We start from the raw sequence: 16,577 nt of genomic DNA on the forward strand, positions 1-16,577 counted from the left end.
CCCTTCCCTTCTATTGCCTCTACCGAAGCCAGATGAACAGGAAAGATAAGAAAACCCTCAGCAGGCAGGCGCAGTGGCTCACACCTGTAATCCCAGCACTTTGGGAGGCTGAGACAGGTGGATCATCTGAGGTCAAGACCAGCCTGACCAACATGGTGAAAACCCGTCTCTATTAAAAATACAAAAATTAGCCGGGAATGGTGGCACACGCCTGTAATCCCAGCTACTCTGGAGGCTGAGGCAGGAGAATCGCTTGAACCCAGGAGGCGGAGGTTGCAGTTAGCCAAGATCGCACCATTACACTCCAGCCTGGGCGACAAGAGCGAGACTTCACCTCAAAAAAAAAAAAAAAAGAAAGAAAAACCCTCAGGCTGGGCACGATGGCCCACGCCTATAAGCCCAGAACTTTGGGAGGCCCAGGCAGGCAGATCCCTTGAGCCCAGCAGTTGGAGACCAGCCTGGGAAACATGACGAAACCCCATCTCTACAGAAAATACAAGCATTAGCTGGGCGTGGTGGCACGTGCCTGTAGTCCCAATTACTCCAGAGGCTAAGGTAGGAGATCACTTGGGCCCAGAGAGGTCGAGGCTGCAGTAAGCTGCTGTGATCACACCACTGCACTGCATCCTAGGCGACAGAGTGAGACCCCGTCTCAAAAGAAAAAAAAATTTTCAGTTTCCCTTGCAGCTAGATGCAGCCATATGCCTAAGTTCTAGCCAATGGGATGTAAGAGGAAGTGGAGGTTGTAATTCAGAGATGTCTCTTTAAAAGGGATACTTCTTCCACTTCCTTTCCCAACTTGCAGGAACATGGGGTGGTAATCCAAGTAGGACTGATTAGAAGGAACCAGGTGTGTGTAGACCACCTTAAAGATCAGAGCCTTACCACTATGACCACCTCTACTGAGTAGTTAGGGCTTTTTTTTGAAGACAGGTCTCACTGTGTCACCCAGGCTGAAGGACAGAGGTGGGATCACAGCTCACTGCTCCAACCTCTGGGGCTCAAGCAATCCTCCTACCTCAGCCTCCTGAGTAGCTAGGACTATAGGAATGTGCCACCACACCTGACTAATTTTTAATGTTTGGAAGAGATGAAGTCTCACTCTGTTCCCCAGGCTAGTCTCAAACTCCTGGGCTCAAGCAATCCTCCTGCCTTGGCCTCCCAAAGTGCTGGGATTATAGGCATGAGCCACTGTCCAAAGTGCTGGGATTATAGGCATGAGCCACCGCACCCGACCACACTTGAACTTTCAAATGAAAGAGAAGTACATTTCTATCTTGTCTCCATTAAAGCAACCAAATCAATATCCTAACAAATCAAAGCTACTTACAAGACCTCCTGCTTCATTTGAGGCCATCCCAGGGACCCAGGCCTACTGTCTACCTAGCTTTTCTGATTTTCGGAGGAATTACAACTTCCCACACTCCCCCATTCACTGAATCCCCAAGAGCTTCTCAAGAACAGAATGGGTATGTTTTTATTTAAGAGACTGGTCTCATTCTGTCACCCAGGCTGAAGTACAGTAGCATGATCATGGTTCACTGCAGCCTTGAACTCCCGGGCACAATCCTCCTGCCTATTATGCCTTCCCCATAGGTAGAACTAGAGGTGTACAGCACCAGAGCTAATTTTTCTTTTTTTTTGTAAAGTCAGTGTCTTGCTATGTTGCCCACGCTGGACTTGTACTGGCCTCTAGCGATTCTTCCCCTCAGCCTCCTGAATAGCTGGAATTAAAGGCATGAGTCATTGTACCCAGCCTATTTTTTTTTTTTTTTTTTTTTTTAGTGAGACAGGGTCTTGCTCTGTTACCCAGGCTAGTCTCCCACCTCAGCCTCCCAAGTAGCTGGTATCACAAGCACAAGCCAGCACACCCAGCCCTCATGTATTATTTCTGATGAATCCTCTGCACCTAGTCCAGTCTTGGCCATGTAGCAGATGCTCCATAGATGCCTGTTGAGTAGCTCCGTGCCAAGAGTGGAGGGGATGCAGGGGTTAAGAAGGGCAGGCAAAGAATGCCTGTGTGTATGTGAGATCTCAATATAAATAATTTTTATAGTATTTACATTCTCTATTAGGTCAGGTTATTCAGTGTACATGAAAAGAAGAAAAAAAAATACAACAATACAAAGTAACCGACTCAATGAATCCTACATTGGGAGGAAGCATTTTAATCAGATGGTAGGGGATGGTAACACTGTACAGGGAGCACTCACAGCTCCAAGAGCTTCCTTCCAAATTATGACGAAGTTCCTTTAAATAACTAGATTTCCTAGAGCCTGGTCCTCTGCCCATGGGAAGGAGGAGAAATGGATGTGAAAGCATTGTGGCCTGCTCTCCTGTCATTCATAGATCCAGTTCTGAGCACAGCTCATGTAATCTACCAGTTCCTCAGGGTGAAACCACAAGCTGATCTCCTTCTCTGCACTCTCCACGGAATCACTGCCATGTATAATGTTCCTGGGTGGAGAAAGAGACAGTCACATGACCAAGACCAGAAGGATTAAAATGCGCCCATTGCCAGAAATCTACAGCTACAGCAGCATAAAAGCTGAAGCTCCATGGACATTAGACCATGTTAAAAGAAAAAGCCTACAATGGCCATTCATGTAAGGGTGAAAAATGCCCTCCCCACATTCAGCCCTCCCGGTCACACTGGTGCAAACAGTAAGAGCCTTCAGGAAAGACTGTGGCCAGCAAAGTGTGTTGTACCAGGTTCTACACTTCGTGTAACGGAGGTACAACTACAGTGATTTTAAAAACCAAAGCCAAACGCCAACTTAAGGGGGAGGAAAACAATAAACTCCGATAAAATCAACCTGCATATGGTATCATGTCTACCTCCAGCCTCAGAAACCCAAATCCTTGTGGCAACTAAATCAGATTTTGGAAAAAGGGGGAAAAGAGCAAAATCTCACCTGCCAACTTGTATGCAGAAGTCTCCACGGATGGTCCCAGGCTTGGAGTCCGCAGGGTTGGTCTCCCCGAGCATGACTCGGCCTGTCTTCACCACATTCAGCCCCTCCCAGACCTCCAAGGACAGAAGAAGATATGGTCAAAGAAGAAAACCCATCTCAGCAGAAAATCTGGCAACTATTAATCCAAAAATAGGAAAAAATAAAAAGGCCCCTTAACATGACATTCATTCACTGAACAAATATTTAGAGTATCCACTTATTCCAGCACTAGGGATCCTGGTCTCCCTGCCCTGATGCTTGCCTTTCTACAATGTACTCTCCATTCAGCAACCAGAGCAGCCTCCTTAAAATGCCAAGTGTGGGCAGGGCGCAGTGGCTCACACCTGTAATCCCAACACTTTGGGAGGCTGAGGCGGGTGGATCACGAGATCAGGAAATCAAGACCATCCTGGCTAACACAGTGAAACCCCGTCTCTACTAAAAATACAAAAAAATTAGCCGGGCATGGTGGTGGGCACCTGTAGTCCCAGCTACTCAGGAGGCTGAGGCAGGAGAATGGCGTGAACCTGGGAGGCGGAGCTTGCAGTGAGCCGAGATTGTGCCACTGCACTCCAGCCTGGGTGACAAAGCGAGACTCCATCTCAAAAAAAAAAAAAAAAAGGCCAAGTGTGAAGTGTCCCATAGCTTCCCAGCACTCAGGAACTACATGGTCAACACATCCCTAAGAGAGGAGGCCCCTGCCCATGCCTCTGAACTCTTCACATCCCAACTTCCCTCCCACCCATCAGGCTTCGGGCATTTCAATTCTCCTCCCATACTTGAAAAAGCCAAGCTCATTCCCACCCTGGGACCTTTGCACATGCTGTTTGCTTGGCTGGAAATGTTTTTCACTGTGATTCTGTACATAGCTGGCTGCTTCTTGTCATTCAGATCGCAGCTTAAAAATTGCATTCTTTGATCATCCAATCTAAAGTGATCACTTGCTACTCCTATTCATTTCTGGGCCTATCACTAACCTATGTCATTTCTGAAGCCTATCACTAACCATTAGCTGATATATGAACACAGATATCTATTTGGTCTCACTCATGACTGTATCCCCAGTGTCTAGAAGAGAGCCTAGCGCAGACGACAAGCAATGCATACTTGGAGTATCTCACACAGGCACACTCACCATGGCAACTACCGGCCCTGAGTGCATGTATTTCACCAGGCCGGCAAAGAACGGACGGTCCTTCAGGTCAATGTAGTGTTCCTTGAGAAGGTCTTCAGAGGCCTATTCAACAGGACGGAGAATGAGAATGGCCCCAAACCATCTAAGAACATACAATCCATGTAAATCCCCCTCACCCACCCTGCTATGTAAAACATGAGTGGTTGGGCTCACTGATTCTGTTATAACCCAATTCATTCTCCACACTGGAAGGGAGCAGTGACAGGACTAAAAGTACTTCTCCAATTTTATATCAATTGTCTCCCTATTGGCATTGACTGATAATAAAACCACAGAACATTAAAATTAAATTCAGCTATCTCATTTTTAAAAAACTCTAACTCCTGGGCTCAAGTGTTCCTCCTGCCTCAGACTCCCGAATAGGTAGGACTGTAGACACACACTACCAGACTTGGCTAATTTTTTTTAATTTATTTATTTATTTTGAGACAGAGTCTCCCTCTGTCATCCAGGCTCGAGTGCAGTGGCGCGATCCTGATTACTGCAACCTCCACCTCCCAGGTTCAAGTGATTCTCCTGCCTCAGCCTCCCAAGTAGCTGGGATTACAGATGCCCGCCCACCATGCCCAGCCAATTTTTGTATTTTTAGTAGAAACAGGGTTGTTGGCCAGGCTGGTCTCAAACTCCTGACCTCAGGTGATCTGCCTGCCTCGGCCTCCCAAAATGCTGGGACTACAGGTGTAAGCCACCACGCCCAGCCATACCTGGCTAATTTTAAAAAATTATTTGTAGAGATAAGGTCTTACTATGTTGCCCAGGCTGGTCTCAAACTCCTGGACTCAAGTGATCCTCCAGCCTCAGCCTCCCAACGTGCTGGGCTTACAGACGTGACCCACCATGCCTGGCCCTCAACCATCTCATTTTAGGCAGGAAAATCAACAATACAATAAATTTCCATTCCCAGAGCAAACCCCAAATAAAATGTTAGAAGGACACCAGGGAGCAAGTCTTGGCATTTGATGAGCAGCAAACTAAACCAGGCCATTACCCAGGGATGCTTCACGTTTACTCAGAGGATAAAAGCCCAGCGTGATGACCGTGTGATTCCCAAAGGTATCTGCAAATCACCCAAAAGTAAATGACATCTAGCAATACATAATTCTGCTGAAAAATGAAAAATTAGCCGGGCATGGTAGTGGGCGCCTGTAGTCCCAGCTACTCAGGAGGCTGAGGCAGGAGAATGGCGTGAACCCAGGAGGCAGAGCTGGCAGTGAGCCGAGGTGACACCACTGCACTCTAGCCTGGGTGACAGAGTGAGACTCCATCTCAAAAAAAAAAAAAAAAAATGAATTAGAAGTTCTCATACTGCAAGGCTAATATGTGGGAACAAATCACGTTAGCTAGAGAACAAACCATCTGCTTAACAGTTTCAACTCAATTTGGCTGTGTTCTCTCTTGTACTGCATATATGCTTGTTCAAATCTAACAGGGTCCCATGGTTTTTCCAGCTCTGTGGTACTGCGCTGTATGACGCGTATCGAACACATTAGAGACACACACAAATGTGGAGACTGGCAGCCCAAAAGCCCCATCATTCAGCCACCAGTTATCACTTGCCAAAGTAAAATTATATGGCCACGTAATCATTCCGTGGTAGGGATCCAACCCTCGCCCTGTCCTTTCCTAGCCAAATGGAAGACTTTTGTCGTAAAGTCTCCTAACAGACACTGAGGTGACCCTCCCTTACCAGAATACTCTTTTAATTCTATTAATTGGTTCCAATTATCTTTTTGTTGGTTTTGTTGTTTGTTTGTTTGTTTGTTTTGAGACAGCGTCTCTCTGCCACCCAGGCTGGAGTGCAACGGCATGATCATAGCTCACTGCAGCCTCACACTCCCAGGATCAAGCAATCCTCTTGCCTCAGGTTCTCAGTAGCTAGGACTACAAGTGTGCACCACTACACGACTAACTGATTATCTTTTTTTGAGATGGGGTCTTGCTCTGTTACCCAGGACAGAGTGCAGTAGCTCGATCTCCACTCATTGCAACCTCCACCTCCCAAGTACAAGCCATCCTCCCGCCTCAGCCTCCCTGGTAGCTGGGACTACAGGCATGCACCATCACACCCAGCTAAACTTTGTATTTTTAGTACAGATGGGGTTTCACCATGTTGGCAAGGCTGATCTCGAACTCCTGACCTCAGATGATCCGCCCACTTTGACCTCCCAAAATGCTGAGATTACAGGTGTGAGCCAGCACACCAGGCCCTAACTGATGATCTTTAGTCTGCCAAGCAGATCATAGGCTTTTTTAAGGGCTTGGGGGTTGGGAACCTCAAGTTCTCCTTTGCTTCCTACCTCCACAGCAGATTTAAATAGCCCTTTAGAGTCATGGCAGCTATCCTTCCGTCCATTCTTCACCAAACCCATATATCCTTAATAGGAAATTCAATGTAAAGGAGAAAATGTCTGCACTCAGGGGTCAGAGAGACTCAAGTTAAAATCCCAGCGGCATCACTGTATGCTATCAGGCACATCACTGAACCTCTTCAAGCCTTAGGTTGCTCATCACTAACAACCACGAACACAGGAGGAAGTACTTCTCAAGGCTGGCATGAAGACTAAATCAGGAAACATATGTGCCCAGCATATGGCAAATGTCTGATCAACAACACATTCATTTCATGTTACCTTCTGCTGTGATCTATATGTGTCCCCAAAAGTTCACATGTCGGAAATTTATTTTTTTTTTTTTTTTTTTTTTTTGAGACGGAGTCTCGCTGTGTCGCCCAGGCTGGAGTGCAGTGGCGCGATCTCGGCTCACTGCAAGCTCCGCCTCCTGGGTTCACGCCATTCTCCCGCCTCAGCCTCCGAGTAGCTGGGACTACAGGCGCCCGCCACCTCGCCCGGCTATTTTTTTGTATTTTTAGTAGAGACGGGGTTTCACCATGTTAGCCAGGATGGTCTCGATCTCCTGACCTCGTGATCCACCCGCCTCGGCCTCCCAAAGTGCTGGGATTACAGGCTTGAGCCACCGCGCCCGGCCCCACATGTCGGAAATTTAATCCTCGATGCAACAATGTGGGGAGGTGGGGCCTAATGGGAGGTTTTAGGTCATGAGGGCTTCACCCTCATGAATAGATTAATGTCTTATCTCAGGAGTGGGTTTGTTATAAAATCAAGGTCAACCCCCTCTTGCTCTCTCTCTAGCTCTCTCTCACTCTTGCACTCTCTTGCCCTTCTATTCTGTTATGGGATGATGCAGCAAGAAAACCTACATTAGATGCCAGCTCCTAGAGCTTGGACACCACATTCTCCTCTCGGCATGAACATCAGTCTACCCTCTTTTACGTTAAAGCAGTTTTCTTTTCTTTTTTTGGAGATGGAGCCTCCCAAAGTGCTGGGATTACAGGCGAGTCACCGCACCAGCCCTAAAGCAATTTTTCTAAAACATCACATAGTAAGTAAATTGAAAGTCAAACTAAAATTTAAAATGTACTAGAAAGGTCCAAAATTGATGCCCTTTTAGGAAAACATACTATCCCCTATTTGATCTGAGAATTGGAATTTTTTTTTTTTTTTTTTTTTTTTTTGAGACAGAGTCTCCCTGTTGCCCAGGCTGCGGTGTGGTGCAATCTCGGCTCACTGAAACCTCCGCCTCCTGGGTTCAAAAGCAATTCTTTTTTTTTTGGAGATGGGGTTTCGCTCTTGTTGCACAGGCTGGAGTGCAATGATGCGATCTCAGTCACTGCAACCTCCACCTCCCCAGTTCAAGCAATTCTCCTGTCTCAGTCTCCCGAGAAGCTGGGATTACAGGTGCATGCCACCAAGCCTGGCTAATTTTTGTATTTTTAGTAGAGACGGGGTTTCATCATATTAGTCAGGCTGGTCTCCAACTCCTGACCTCAGGTGATCTGCCCGCCTCGGCCTCCCAAAATGCTAGGATTACAGGCGTGAGCCACCGCACCTGGCCGGTTCAAGCAATTCTTTTTTTTTTTTTTCTTTTTTTTTTTGAGACGGAGTCTCGCTCTGTCGCCCAGGCTGGAGTGCAGTGGCGCGATCTGGGCTCACTGCAAGCTCCGCCTCCCGGGTTCACGCCATTCTCCTGCCTCAGCCTCCTGAGTAGCTGGGACTATAGGCGCCCGCCACCTCGCCCGGCTAGTTTTTTGTATTCTTTTTAGTAGAGTCAGGGTTTCACCGTGTTAGCCAGGAGGGTCTTGATCTCCTGACCTCGTGATCCGCCCGTCTCGGCCTCCCAAAGTGCTAGGATTACAGGCTTGAGCCACCACGCCCGGCCGGTTCAAGCAATTCTTATGTCTCAGCCTGCCAAGTAGCTGGGATTACAGGTGCCCGCCCTGACACCCAGCTAATTTTTGTATTTTTAGTAGAGATGGGGTTTCGTCATGTTGGCCAGGCTGGTCTTGAACTCCTGACCTCAAGTGACCAGCCCGCCTTGGCTTCCCAAAGTGCTGGGATTACAGGCATGAGCCACTGTGCCTCGCCCAGCCAAGAATTTGAATTCTTATCTCTAGAATGTGTTTAAAGAGGGGTTACTGGTCAATCAATCCCTTGCATTTATCAGAAGATTGCTTTGTAAGTAGCTTGCAGGTACATCTGCCCTCTGCTATTTCAGGAGAACCTCCCCAAAACCAAAACCATAGTTTTCCTCCACAAGCTCCTATGGTACCTAATAAATGCTAGACAATAAGCATTGATGAGTGTCTAGTAATTGATGATGGAAGATTTTCTTGCTAAAAAAACAACCTGTCTCAAAGGGGGAAAAAAATCTTTCTAAAATTATCTGCTCAGGAAGCTCAAGACCAAAAACTCAAACATGCTCAGCTGAGTCACAAATTACAGCGATGCAGTCATATGTGGAACTCTGCACTGCTTTTCCCATAGCAATGCACCTCATATTACAGAGACTATTTTGGAAAATCCTAAATGTAGCCAAACGCTAGGGCAATGAGGTGTTTCCAGGTCTCTAGATACTTGTGTCCACTCTGTCCACTCTACCATGAAGAAGTTTAAATAAGAAAGCCGGGGAGAAACAGGTTAATCACAGTGTTCTCCTATACTATGAAGAAATCAAAATGGGAACAATGAAGTCCACTTACTTGCATGAATTTCAGACCAACAAGGCGGAATCCTTTCTGCTCAAAACGCTTGATAATCTCTCCGACAAGACCCCGCTGGACCCCATCTGGTTTGATCGCAATGAAGGTACGCTCACAGTTGGCCATGGTCCTGGGGATAGGCAGGTAGAGGAATGAAACAGCGCTGAATCACTTGCCTACATCGTCATCCTTCTCAAGCGGATTATCCCATAAAGCTGGTTTAAATCTGTCAGGTCAGCTGCAGGCCTCCCTCTGGTAAAAACCCAATTCCTCCCCAGTCCCCTCATCTATGAACTAATATGTCAATGTGGGAAAGGATCCAAATGCAAGGACTATAATTTCTATCCCATTTGATTTATTTTATTTTGGTTTTGGTTTTTGTGGTTTTTTTAGAGATGGGGTTTCGCCATGTTGCCCAGGCTGGTCTCGAACTCCTGTCCTCAAGTGATCCACCCACCTCAGCCTACCAAAGTGCTGGGATTATGGCCATGAGCCACCACACCCAGCCCTTTTTTTTTTTTTTGGTATGGGGTCTTGCTCTGTCACCCAGGATGGAATGCAGTGGCGCGACCTTGGCTCACTGCAACCTCCACTTCCCAGGCAAGCTATTCTCCTACCTCAACCTCCTGAATAGCTGGGACTACAGGCGCGTGCCACCATGCCCAGCTAATTTTTGTATTTTTTTTTTTTTTTTAAGTAGAGATGGGGTTTCACTATGTTGGCCAGGCTGGTCTCCAACTCCTGATCTCAAGTAATCCACCGGCCTCAGCCACCCAAAGTGCTGGGATTACAGGCATGAGCCCCGTGCCTGGCCACCATTTGATATAATAAGCTTCTTTTAAGCATCTACTGTGTACCAAACACTGTGGTGGAACTAGGATACAGGAGGTAAAAACAATCTTTCTCAGTAATCAAACTTGGGAGAAACTACACTGATAAAAAGTTTTACTTATGTGAAAGTGATGTCTGGTACAAAGCAGTAAGAAATAATAGTTTGACTTAATGCCACATCCACAGCATTAGGGGTTTTAGAGAATGTATCTTTCAGGCCGGGCGCGGTGGCTCACGCCTGTAATCCCAGCACTTTGGGAGGCCGAGGCGGGCGGATCACAAGGTCAGGAGATCGAGACCACAGTGAAATCCCGTCTCTACTAAAAATACAAAAAATTAGCCGGGCGCGGTGGTGGGCGCCTGTAGTCCCAGCTACTCAGGAGGCTGAGGCAGGAGAATGGCGTGAACCCGGGAGGCGGAGCTTGCAGTGAGCCGAGATCGCGCCACTGCACTCCAGCCTGGGCGACAGCGCGAGACTCCGTCTCAAAAAAAAAAGAGAATGTATCTTTACAACCCCCTTCACTTTACAAATGAGGAAACAGGACCAGAGCACCAGAATGAAGGCCAAAACCCAGCATTCCCAACCCATTAATCCATTCTTGTAATGTATGCTACACTTTACAATGCAAAGAATATTTTGACTAGCCAATAAACAGTGGGGTGTGGGAGAGCTACAGACATTAGGAATACCTGATACGGGACATCATACTGAAAGGAAGCCTAGAGAGTACCTATTCTGTCCAGATCCCTCATTTTACAGAAGACTGGCTCATGACCTACCCTGTATCACATCTTGAGATGGGAGGCCCCTCGCCTTGAAAGACAATCTCTGATGTACACAGCAGCTCCACCTATTGGCCCCACCTTCCTGTCCTTTAGTTAACCTCTTCTTACAGCATCTTAGCACTGTAGCCCAATTTTCTGTTTGTGTGTCTGCCTCCCCACCGGTCTCTGGCCTGCATACCAGGCTGATTTACTCCTGTGTAGGTCTATGGTACCTAGCCATAGGGCCTAGCAGTCAATAAGCGCAAAGAAAATCATTTATCATCACTCTGCAACTTCCCAAAAAAAAGAGACAAAGCCCAAAGACTGCGGAGAATCGCCCGATGGGGTGCGGGGCAAGAATATTGTCCAGGAGAAAACAGGACTAAAGCGCCAGAAATAGATCCTAAAAATGTCCCTCCACATCGATCCCGGTGACACAACAGTAAGCACTCAGTCCTTGCTGAATGAATGACACACACGCCCGTCATTTATTCAGCAAGGCCTTATAGAACGCCAACTCCGTTCCCGGCACTGCTCTCGACAGAGACAAATAAGGCACAGCCCTGTCGTCGCGGCCTGACGAGAAAGGCGGCCCCCGACAAAGGCGAGTCCATGTGGCATGGGACGTGAGCCGACCGGTCTGCACTTGTCCACACGCGCTCCCTGCCCCTCCTCCCATCCGATCCTCCTCGCCGCCTCTTAGAGCTGAACTGACCTCTTCACTAACTCCTCACCTAACTCTCTCCCGCGACTACACTCCTTTCCTTTCCCTCTCAGGATCCCGAACACCTCTTACCCTTCCAGCCGCTTAGGCTTGAACTCCAGCTGCAGCCGCCGGAACCCGAAACGCGCCGGGGACCCACGTGGTTCGCAGCACTTGCACACACGGAACGCTTCTGCGCAGATCCGCTGCCGGAGAGCCCATTTTGCAGAACACCGCTCGCCCACGCTTCCTCTTGGGAGTAGGCAGTCATTCTAGGGAACAACTTTCTGCTGTTTAACTTCCGGCGCTAGCTTTTTCAGACCTTTCCGGTTAGCTGCTTGCTTTCTTCCCTCCACCCCCAGGTTCTCTGACTCACTTCCTTTGTTCGCGAGCAAATTGGCTTCCCGAGAGGTGGCGCTCACACTTTGCATGACGTCCAAAAAGCGCCTGACCTAGAAGTAAACTTTTCGCTCCCGCTTTGTGTTTATTCACCTTTTCTAACCTGTCAAGCAAAAGATTTTATTGAATACCTACTATGTGGACGCATTATTCTAGGCCTTAGGGATACAACAGTATGCTTTCTTGGAGCTTCTGGGAGGGATAGGAGTATAGGAAAACAAGAAACAGATAAGCAAATTAATATGTAATATATCTCATTATGTAAGTGCTGTGAAGAAAAGGCCAGAGAAATCTCTGAGGAAGTGATAATAGAATGGACCTGCATGAAGTGAGCGAGCCAGCCCAGTGATTCCCTGAGAGCCAAGTATTACAGTGGATATCGAGTGGTAGAAAATGCCCTTAGAATAGAGCCAAATCTTACGTTGTGAGATGCCAATACGGATTTTGCACAAGGCATCACATCATCACTGACATACTTTTTCAAAAAAACATTCCCACTGCTCTCAGGGGAGAGGTACAAAAATGGAATCAGGAGCCTTTTCAACAAATGATGCTGGGTAAATTGGACAAATATAGACCCAAAGAACCTCAACCTAAACCTCACACCTTATACAAAATTCACTCAAAATAAACCATAGGTTTAAACATAAAACAATAAATCACTGATGGGGGAAAAAAAGAGTTAAAAAAAAATTCTCAGGACCTAGGGCCAGGCAAATAGTTTTTAGACGACACCAAAGACCAATCTATAAAAGGAAAAAGTTGATAAATTGGAACGTACTGAAATTTAAAACTTTTGGCCTAGCACGGTGGCTCACGCCCGTAATCCCAGCACATTGGGAAGCGGTGGCGGGAGGATCACTTGAGCTCAGGAATTCGAGACCAGCCTGGGCAACATGGTGAAACCCCGTCTCTACTAAAAACACAAAAATTAGCTGGGCGTGGTTGCAGGCGCCTGTAGTCCCAGCTACTCGGGAGGCTGAGGCAGGAGAATCGCTTGAACCCGGGAGGCAGAGGTTGCAGTGAGTCGAGATTGCGCCAGGGCACTCCAGCCTGGGTGACAGAGCGAGACTCGGTCTCTAAAAAATAAATAAAATAAAATAAATAAGTAAAATTTCATTATTCTCGTTTTGTTTTGTTTTGTTTTTTTCTTTTTGAGACCGAGTCTCGCTCTGTCGCCCAGGCTGGAGCGCAGTAGCACGATATCGGTTCAGTGCAAACTCCGCCACCTGGGTTCAAGCGATTCTGGTGACTCAGTAGCTGGGACTACAGGTGCCTGCCACCACGCCCAGCTTTTTTTTTTTTTTTTTTTTTTTTTTGAGGCGGAGACTCGCCCTGTCGCCCAGGCTGGAGTGCAGTGGTGCGATCTCAGCTCACTGCAACCTTCGCCCCCTGGGTTCAAGCGAATCTGCTGCCCCAGACTCCCAAGCAGCTGGGATTACAGGCGCCCACCACCACACCTGGCTAATTTTTGTATTTTTAGTAGAGACGGGGTTTCACCATGTAGGCCGGGTTGGTCTCAAACTCTTGACCTCGTGATCCGCCCACCTCGGCCTCCTAAAGTGCTGAGATTACAGGCATGAGCCCCCACACCCTGCCCTAATTTTTGTATTTTTAGTAGAGACAGGGTTTCGCTATGTCGGCCAGGCTGGTCTCGATCTCATGACCTCAAGCGATCCATCTGCCTCAGCCTCCCAAAGTGCAGGGATTACAAGCATGAGCCACCGTGCTCGGCCTTTTATTTATTTATTTATTTATTGAGACGCAGTCTTGCTCTGTTGCCCACGCTGGAGTGCCTTGGCAGATCTCAGCTCACTGCAACCTCTGCCTCCTGGGTTTAAGCCATTCTCCTGCCTCAGCCTCCCGAGTAGCTGGGACTACAGGCATGCACCACCACACCCGGCTAATTTTTGTATTTTTAGTAGAGACGGGGTTTCACCATGTTGGCCAGGCTGGTCTCAATCTCCTGACCTCAGGTGATCCATCCACCTAGGCCTCGCAGAGTGCTGGGATTACAGGTGGGAGTCACTGTGCCCTGCAGAAAAGAAATTTAAAACCTTTGCCCTGTGAAAGACCTTTTGAAGGGACAAAAAAACAAGCTAGAGTGGAAGAAAATATTTCCAAACCACATATCAGATAAAGGCCTTCTCTTCATTTGAAGATTTGAATATTTGAAGAACTCTGAACACTCAACAGGTTAAAAAAATCCAATTAGGAAATAGGAAAAAGACATGAATAGACATTTCATTGAACAGGATATACAGAGGCAAGAAAGCACATGAAAAGATGTTCAACATCATTAGCCACCAGGGAAATTCAAATTAAAACCAAAATCAGATACTACTACCTGCTTACCAGAATGCTATGATGAAAAGTAGTGATACACCAAACGCTTAGGAGGTATAGAAACTGGATCCATATTACTGGTAGGAATGTAAAATTGTACAGCCCCTCTGAAAAAGTTTGATAGTTTCTTATAAAACTAAACATGTGCTTACCATATGACCCAGCCATTGCACTCTTGGGCGTTTATCCAACAGAAATGAAAACTTGGCTGGGCGCAGTGGCTCACGCCTGTAATCCCAACACTTTGGGAGGCCGAGGCGGGCGGATCACAAGGTCCGGAGTTTGAGACCAGCCTCGTCAATATGGTGAAACCCTGTCTCTACTAAAAATACAAAAATTAGCCAGGTGTGGTTGTGGGCGCCTGTAGTCCCAGCTACTCGGGAGGCTGAGGCAGGATAATGGCATGAACCCGGGAGGCGGAGGTCGCAGTGAGCCAAGATCGCGCCACTGCACTCCAGCCTGGGCGACAGAGCGAGACTCCGTTTCAAAAAAAAAAAAAAAGAAATAAAAACTTATGCTCTGTTCATACAAAAACCTGTGCACAAATGTTCATTGTAGCTTTATTTGTTATAACTGAAAACTGGAAACAACCCAAATGTCTTTCATCATGTGAATGGTTAAACAAACTATGCTATATCCATACCGTGGAATGCTACTCAACAAAAGAAAAAAATAACAAACTATTAATACATGCAATATACATAATTCCCTTGGATAGATTTCAAGGGAGTTATGCTGACTGAAGAAAAGCCAATCATAAAAAGTTACATATTGTATTGTTGCATTTATTTAACATTTGTGAAATATTAATAACATAAGTATAGACATGGAGGATAGACTAGTTTAGTGGTTGCCAGAAATTAGAGATAAGGGAAAGGGCCAGGTATGGTGACTCTCACCTGTAATCCCACCACTTTGGAAGGCTGAGGCAAGAGGATCCCTTGAAGACAGGAGCTCAAGACCAGCCTGCACAGTATAATAAGATACTATCAGAGGCTTTTGAACCAGAGCAACTCCATCTTAAATAGGGGCTGGGTAAAAAGAGGCTTAGACCTACTGGGCTGCATTCCCAGGAGGCTAGGCATTCTTAGTCATAGGATGAGATAGAAGATCCACACAAGGGCTGGGCATGGTGGCTCATGCCTGTAATCCCAGCACTTTGGGAGTCCGAGGTGGGGGATTACCTGAGGTCAGGAGTTTGAGACCAGCCTGGCCAACATGGCGAAACTCCGTCTCTACTAAAACTACAAAAATTAGCCTGGCATGGTGGTGCACGCCTGTAGTCCCAGGTACTCGGGAGGCTGAGGCAGAAGAATAGCTTGAACGTGGGTGGTAGGGGTTGCAGTGAGCTGAGATCGCACCACTGCACTCCAGCCTGAGCAACAGAACAAACCTCCGCCTCAAAAAAAAAAAAAAAAAAAAGCCGGGCACGGTGGCTCAAGCCTGTAATCCCAGCACTTTGGGAGGCCGAGACGGGCGGATCACGAGGTCAGGAGATCGAGACCATCCTGGCTAACACAGTGAAATCCCATCTCTATTAAGAAATACAAAACTAGCCGGGCGAGGTGGCGGCGCTTCTGTAGTCCCAGCTACTCGGGAGGCTGAGGCCAGAGAATGGCGTGAACCCGAGTGGGCGGAGCTTGCAGTGAGCTGAGATCCCGCCACCGCACTCCAGCCCGGGGCCACAGAGCCGCAGACCTCGTCCCAAAAAAAAAAGGCGATGCTGTGTGGTTTGCTCGGGGTCTCAGCATCTCTGGGAGGCCAGATGGTGGAGGTCAGAGATCAAGACATCCTGCCAACACAGTGAACTCCTGCTTCACTAAAAAATACAAAATCGGCGAGGTGGCGGGCCCCTGTAGTCCCATCTACTCGGGAGGCTGAGGCACGAGAATGGCGTGAACCTGGGAGGCGGAGCTTGCAGTGAGCTGAGATCAGGCCACTGCACTCCAGCCTGGGCGACAGAGCCAGACTCCGTCTCAAAAAAAAAAAAAAAAAAAAGATCGACATGAGACACAGATTACAAAGACCTTGGTGATCAAACAGTGGTGAAGAAGTTGGTCAAATCCCACCAAAACCAAGATGGCAACAACAGTGACCTCTGGTCACCCTCACTGCTCATTATATGCTAATTATAATGGAATCACATGCTAAAAGACACTCCCATCAGCACCATGACAGATACCATGGAAACGACCAGAAGTTACCCTATATGGTCTAAAAAGGTGAGGAGCACTCAGTTGGGGGAGAGGGGAAATTGCCCATCCCTTTCCCAGAAAACTCACAATCCACCCCTTGTTTAGCATATAATCAAGAAATAACTGCTCTGCC

The 16,577-nt window shown here is 47.4% G+C and overlaps 1 protein-coding gene across 2 annotated transcripts; it reads right to left on the reverse strand.

The window, feature by feature from the left end:
- Window positions 1–2,145: 2,145 nt before the first annotated feature.
- Window positions 2,146–11,744, reverse strand: NME1 (NME/NM23 nucleoside diphosphate kinase 1). Of its 2 annotated transcripts, none has more exons than XM_009190283.2 (5): window positions 11,598–11,744; window positions 9,206–9,335; window positions 4,090–4,191; window positions 2,916–3,028; window positions 2,146–2,457 (listed from the first exon to the last, which is right to left on the reverse strand). In XM_009190283.2, the coding sequence occupies exons 2-5, from the start codon at window positions 9,329–9,331 to the stop codon at window positions 2,340–2,342; spliced, it is 459 nt and encodes a 152-aa protein (XP_009188547.2). In that variant the 5' UTR covers window positions 9,332–9,335; window positions 11,598–11,744; the 3' UTR covers window positions 2,146–2,339. The 2 variants fall into 2 exon arrangements, with proteins under 2 accessions (XP_009188547.2, XP_031513407.1); XM_031657547.1 differs by lacking the exon at window positions 11,598–11,744 and adding an exon at window positions 10,817–11,443.
- Between the last annotated feature and the right edge of the window lie 4,833 nt (window positions 11,745–16,577).

The sequence above is a fragment of the Papio anubis genome, chromosome 17, assembly GCF_008728515.1.
Source record: "Papio anubis isolate 15944 chromosome 17, Panubis1.0, whole genome shotgun sequence".
Lineage (NCBI taxonomy): Eukaryota > Metazoa > Chordata > Mammalia > Primates > Cercopithecidae > Papio > Papio anubis.